This window comes from Capsicum annuum, chromosome 5, assembly GCF_002878395.1.
Source record: "Capsicum annuum cultivar UCD-10X-F1 chromosome 5, UCD10Xv1.1, whole genome shotgun sequence".
NCBI classification, from domain to species: domain Eukaryota; kingdom Viridiplantae; phylum Streptophyta; class Magnoliopsida; order Solanales; family Solanaceae; genus Capsicum; species Capsicum annuum.
In genome coordinates, this window is record NC_061115.1 from 10,748,852 (window position 1) to 10,756,022 (window position 7,171).

At 38.0% G+C, this 7,171-nt stretch overlaps 1 protein-coding gene across 1 annotated transcript; it reads left to right on the forward strand.

Moving 5' to 3' along the window:
- The first annotated feature begins 2,712 nt into the window (after positions 1 to 2,712).
- Positions 2,713 to 5,071, forward strand: LOC124898417 (probable mediator of RNA polymerase II transcription subunit 19b). The gene is made up of 6 exons (XM_047412069.1): positions 2,713 to 2,764; positions 3,497 to 3,616; positions 3,723 to 3,814; positions 4,125 to 4,230; positions 4,385 to 4,658; positions 4,855 to 5,071. The coding sequence occupies exons 1-6, from the start codon at positions 2,713 to 2,715 to the stop codon at positions 5,069 to 5,071; spliced, it is 861 nt and encodes a 286-aa protein (XP_047268025.1).
- Positions 5,072 to 7,171: the final 2,100 nt, after the last annotated feature.

The following is a 7,171-nucleotide window of genomic DNA, read 5'->3' on the forward strand; positions in this document are numbered from 1 at the left end:
AAGATGGCTCCTTTTGAGGCTTTGTATGAGAGGAGATGTAGGTCTTCAATAGGATGGTATGAAGTGGGTGAGACTCAGTTGTATGGGCCTGATCTTGTTCATCAGGCGATGGAGAAAGTGAAGATCATTAGAAAATGACTCAAGACTGCTCAGAGTCGTCAGAAGTCCTATGCCGATGTTCGAAGAAGAGAACTAGAGTTTGAAGTTGGTGATTGGGTGTTTCTCAAGGTTTCTCCTATGAAAGGAGTTATGTGGTTTGGAAAAAGGGGTAAATTAAGCCCTCGCTATATAGGGACATATCAGATTCTGAAAAAAATTGGTACAATTGCTTTTGAGCTAGAATTTCCTGTAAGTTTGGGTTCCGTTCATCCAGTATTCCATGTATCCATGTTTTAGAAATGCATTGGAGATCATTCTCTGGTATTGCCAGCAGAGAGTGTCAAAGTGACAGACTCCTTGTCTTTTGAAGAAGAGCCCGTTGAAATTTTAGATCGCCAAGTTTGAAAGCTGAGGAGCAAACGGATAGCCTCAGTAAAGGTACTGTGGAGGAATCAGAAAGTCAAAGAAGCAACTTGGGAGTCAGAAGATTACATGAAAATTAGATATCCCAATTTGTTTGCTTCGATGGAGGATGAGACATAAGGTACTATTCCTATCTTATCTTTCCTACTCCTTTATTATGTTGGAAATCGTGTCTGTCTGCGTCCCGTATCATCATTCGAGGATGAATGATCCTAAGGGGGGGATAATGTAATGCCCCGCATTTCGGGCTATAAGATAGACCATGATTCCGATGTGTTGATAAATCCCGAAGCCATAAAATCCTATGCCCATATGGTATGTTAACTATTTCGATCGACTAAGTTTTAGTGGACGTTGTAAATTGTGTCAGCTTCCATCAACCATAACTCTCTGTATATATCGAATTAGGAAGCCTACTATGTGTCAAATGATAGGTCGTCGAGTTAGCTTTCCAATGATACCAATTTTGCTAAAATCTGAAACCTGAACAAGAAGTTATAGCCTTTCAAAGTGATATGCGTCACCTAACCAATCACCCATGGCCACTGGAAAGCATAGGCGATAGCCTACGCGGCGCCTATGTAAACATAGGCAATGGGATGGGCGGCGCCTATGTAAAGAATTCAAGTGACTTAAACACTCCGTTTTTGGGGGCAAAATGGTCCTTTTCCACCCTTACTTAGCACTAAAACACAAAATTTAGTTCCAAGGACCCCAAAATACACCTTCATTCATCAAAAGTGCTCAAAAATTCTCCTTAGGGTTTCAAAATTAAAAAAAAACCCAAGCAACTCAAGATTAAACCGGGGGTTTTAGGAACTAATTGCACATTTGGAATCCTCTCAGCGTAGGCTTCAAGAAGCATCTAATATTCATAGTAATCGAGGTACATGGGGTTATCCAAAAATTTTATAGGTGTAGTTTTTATGAATATGCATGCTTTTAAATGGGGGTTTTCAATCAAATGCTAATAACTTGCTTTCAATATGATTTCTAAGTCATTTTTCTTTATGTTATGGGAATTGTTTTCCTATATACTTCAATAGTTGAAACCATGCATATGTGATTTGAGATTTTCCATGGAAGTTTGATAAATAGGAATGATAAATTGCTTTCAAATTCCCATGATAATGTCTTGATACCCCATATCATATTGTGACCAACAAAAGAGAGCATGAATTTGAAATAATTATTGTTCACCACTTGTAAATGATGAAGCACCTTGGTTTTTACATGATGATGCATATGCGGATGTGATATTGATGACTTGCAAGTCGGGTATGACTATACCCTACAGAATATGATATATGATTGAATCTGATGAAATTTAAATGCATTGATTTTACATGAGATAGGTGGATGCCTGAAGAAGGCGTTTAAGTGTAAGGGCTCATCGCTGGAAAATGTGTTTGCCGAAACGGAAATTTGGTACCAGGCTAGGTGATCTTGTGTTCTTGACTTTATGTCATTCCCAATGGGTACTATAAGTAGGAGCCCGGGCTAAGTGATCTTGGGCACTACCAGTGGGTCGAGACACCATGCTTCATGGTCTTGTGTGTCTCTCCCTCACTTATACTCTAATCTCGATGGTAATCGAGGTTAGACAGTTGATGTAAATTATGTAGGGTATTCCACCTAGCTCAGTTGCATTTCATTGTTGTTGAAAAACTATTGCATTACACCCATGTGTTTTCAAATGATTTGATACGAAATTACTTTTATAATGGCCCTCAACTATATTTTGTAAAAATATTATATTTTGTTTTGATATCTCTGCGTGCCAGTACTTTTGGGTTGACCCCCTCCGCTCTCCAACCTCTTAGGTTCAGAGGCCCAGTCTAGGGGTCAAGAGAATCAGTAGATAATTCAGACAGAGTTACATAGATAAGTGGTGAGCCTTCTATGTTTCGGAAGGTCTTATGTCCTGCAGTCCTTTAGCTTATATTTAGTTTTGGGGTCTACTGGGGCCTGGTCCAGTTTATATACAGTTACTTGACTCAGTCATTTGTTAGAGATTTTCGCAGACAGTTGTTTAGAGGTTAATTGATGTTGGGGGAACCTTATTTCTCCTTTATTGTTTCTTTTCATATTTATGACCATGTTTCAGAATTATTGTGTTTCTTCTGCATTACTTTGATCATATGAATTAGGTGCATTATTACCAGAAAGATAGGGATGTTTCGGGCCTCCATGGTTCAAAATGCTCGTCAAGGCCAGGCACTGGTTCGGGTCGTGACAAGAAGTACATAGGTGACCCATCAGTTGTAGTCCCCATTCAGAGCTTAGATGTTCAGAACAACCTCTTCTATGAGGAGATACCAGCTGAAATCCTAGGCTATTAGACTCGTAGATTGAGGAACAAAGAAGTCTCTCTTGTCAAATTTTTTTGGCGGAATCAATCCGCTGAGGGAGCCACTTGGGAAGTAGAAGCAGACATGCGAACCAAGTACCCTCATCTTTTTTTTGCTAATTTAGATTCCGCTCAAGGTAACGATTCTCCTTAAGCCTACTCAGTTTCATGTTCAAGTTTTCGTCACAAATCTGGTATCTGCTAGCATTGCATATTCAGTCATGTGCCCATGTGTCAGTTTAGACATGCATTTTTAGCTCGCCAGTCATCCATTGGATATGTATGTTCAGTTATTCTATATTCAGTTTAGTATTCATGTTAGTTCATAAATCGTGTACCTATTGAGCATAATCTGTATACGCGGGGTCTTATCTTTTCTTCCCTCTCAGTCAGTCTCATTCGAAGACGAATGTTACTAAGGGGGAGATATTGTAATACCCCATAAAATCCTAACTCTGAAATTCATCTTGTTTAGCTCTTAAAGCTCTTTAAAAGATTCAACACTTAGAAAATTTTTGCAAGTATTCCAACACTTAGCCTATTTAAATTTTTATTCTTATTTGTCATACAGGTTTACTGGTTATAGTGGTTCATTTAGAATTAAAATTTGAATCCTTGCTGCAGTTGGAGCTGAGGGTGAAGATGATAGGATTCAACTACTACTCCCTAAAGTTAAGGGAAAAGATATGACTGAGCTGATTGCTTCTGGCGGAGAAAAGTTGGCTTCAGTACCTTCTGGTGGCGGTGCTTATGTGTTTTTCTCGAATTTCTTTTTCAGGACAGGGGGTTCAGTCTTTTCGATTAGAAGAATTCGATGAATTCAGCTTATGAAGTATCCCTTTTTTTTCAGTTGTTCCCCTTGAACGTAATTTAGGAGGTTTTTTGTCTATGTACATATTTTGTTTGAACTTAGATTTTCCATGGCAAACTGTCGAAATTATTGTACTACATATTTCAAATGTCCAACTTTGTTATATTTCTAACCATTTTGATATTTTAAAAGATGCCATGGCATTTTTCATTAAACATATGATGTGTCATTGGGCTTTTGGTGTTGGTATTGGAACCTTGATATGAGCTGGAGCTTTGAATAGCTCAATTTCATGGTGCATTATCATATTTCTAGTCGGAAATACTGCAATTGCTGGCATTTCAAGAGGAGAACCCTGAAAGTTAGTTTGTCTCCAAATACTTCCTGCAGGCACCTTCGTGGCATTGGGAAATTCTGCAATTTGTGCTGCCTCTATATTAGTTGGAAAATGATCATCTCTCTAAGATTATCGCTGCTTACTTGTTGGCCATTTTGGGTGGCAACACCAGCCCTACTGATAAGGATTTGAAGAAAATCCTTGCTACTGGTAATGCTTACAACTGCTTAGCAAAACTTTTTAATCCTTGTTGGCACTGGGTATGTTGTTGTTGATGCTCTGATCTTCTTCTCCTTGAAATATATTCATTTTAATCAATACATCATTGGCTTACTATGGTTGATTGGTCCAAATACATTATTAGGGCCAAGAGAATTTACAGGTGTTGTGAATCTTATTTCTCACTTCAAGTTATGGCCTCAACACGAGTTCTTCTGCAAGAATCCACTGTCAATTTTCGATACACACTACCTTCACAATGTGGTGGGAAACACAGAGAGTAGGAAATGGAAAGAGATGCAGTTGGATCAACATGCGTCGTCTTTAAAAGAGACAAATTTGTGCATTCAACCATTTGACTTAAATGCTCTTAGAGAAGCTTTTCGACTACGTGAAACAACTCCAATTGAACAGCCTCCTGTAAGAATCTATTGTCTGAAGCTTGAGTTGTATATGTATATCTGATTCAGCTCTTTCAGTCACCCTTTTATTTCTTTCTAATCTCTGAAACTGGAGGCTCGAAACTGGATTTTTTCTCAAACCATGTCATTTTCTATAATGCCTGTTTGCCTGTTTCAGTAATTGTTGATCTATAGGTCTTTTTAGTGTTTCATACTCTGAAAAAGAGATCCCCATTGTAGCTGGAAAGTCTAAAAGTGAGTCGAAAGACAAGGAGAAAAAGCATAAGAAGCACAAGGATAAAGACAAAGAGCATAAGAAGCACAAACACCGTCATAAAGATCGATGTAAAGACAAGGATAAAGAGAAAAAGAAAGATAGAACTGGCCATCATGATTCTGGTGCTGACCTTTCAAGTGGATGGAGGACCTAGATAAACATGGCAAGGCCTTTGGCTGCTTTGCAGCTTTACCACGGGATACAGTTGGTTCTGCACAGCTGACTGCAGAGTGCTGATTTGATTTTCTAAAGATCTTCATTCTTTTTGCAAGCATAATAGGTATAGTAAACATGAGTGTAACAAATTCTTTAAGTTTTGGGCGGGAATACAAATAATTTAATGAACAACACGGATCCAGAATATCGAAATGTAAAGCTCCTCATATCATCAGGTAGATGCCAAACATTCAATTTTTATTAGCTTACTTTTCCTTTTATGTACTTTATGCTTCTTGGTTTACTATGCTTCTCCTGGTGCAGTTTGTCCGGTGAATCAACTGTCCAGAATGGAAGAGCGGTTTCAGGGACTCCCTCAAAATAGAGGAAAATGCTGAATCCAAGGTTTATTTTGCATTTTGGTGTTTCTGTTGAAGCTTGAGGAATTATCTAAGATGGTATTGATTTTGTTATCTTTTCAATCTCAAATAGGATGCTCCGGTGGATGATATTGGATTAAAGCCTAAAACAATCTCTGATGCTTCGGTGAAAGCACTGCCCTCATTGTTATATCTTTGTCAGCTTCTGTTATATCTTTGTTAGCTTATGTTTTTTAACCATAATCTTTCATTGTTTAACTTGTTCTAGCTGGTGAAAGCACTGCCCTCAGTCGTTATTGTGGAGAGAGAGGGCCATATTATATCTTGTGCAGCTCTCTTTCCTTACTTTGAAGAAAAATGCGGGGAGGTTAGTGCTATTGTTGTTTCTCCTGACTGTCGTGGCCAAGGACAGGGAGACAAGTTATTTGGTATGGTGACTCTTTTTTCATATCAGAACTATTTATTCTTCCATATTGAAGGCCTATGAGCAGCTTCGAGGATATTTTAGTTATCCTATTTAAATTCATATTGAAATTACAAGCTGTAACACCCCAAAAACAGGTTCCGAAGCGTCACACAGTACTTAAGGCTACAAGTAGCCCCAAGCTAACCCTTTGAGCTTGCTACTTCACATAACAATTTACTTAGAGATGAAATAGACAAATAACGAGTACTATTATATCGAATCATAAGAAACACAGTGAAAATACTTTGGTTGAACAACCATAACTCTGGAAATCTCAATATACTAACAATCTGATAACTAGTCTGACAAAGCCTCTACAACTCAAGAACTAGAGAGCCATTGGGATAGGTCCCCAATTGACTCATAATAAACTGAAAAGAAATAAATAACTACTAGATAAACTGAATATCTGAAGATAACCGGTCCTCGAACCATGAGGACTCACCACTGTGGAGATGTAGATAAAGGCACTTGGGGATCACTGACGAGGCTGGGACTAAGCACCTGAACCTATATTATGAGGAAATGTAGCACACAGACAAGTATGTGGATCAGTACTTTGGGAATGTACTAAGCATATGGGGGTGTATGCAATTAAATAATCATTATCACAAGTCTTTATAGAAAACATGCATGCTACAATAGATGACTTACATAGTGTGAATAAAATTCTCATAAATTGCAAATAGGAAAGAGATAATAGGAATCACTTGAGTTATTTAACTTCATTCTAAATCGGTATTCTTTCTTTGTTCTCAAACTTGTAAACTAGCTGAAATCTTAAAATATCAACTTTCAGGACATATGCTTTAATCTCGTGGGAACAAGTAACTTCTTTATGACTGAAACATCATGACACTTGAAAATCTTAGAAATCTTAGAATCATAGTTTTCAAAATACATATACCTTCAAACTTACACTTCTATACTAAGGATAGTGAAACTTCTTTAAAACTCAAGAACTTATGACTTTTGGAACTTTAAGATTTGAAACTCTACAAAACTTGGGAGTTTCTTCTAACCAACATAAACCATGTGAGCTACATGGAGTTCAACGTCTTGCCTAGGTTGGGGAGAGCTATTCTAACCTTACCATCGGAGTAGAACCTTTACTTTTAGTGATCACTAGCTTAACCTACTTAGGGTAATCAGAAACCTACGGGGGCACGTAGTTCTGGGGCATGAGACCTCGGAATCAATCCCAACTCGGTGGTAAATACTACTCCCTTACTTAGCTCAGAAATTTTAAGAA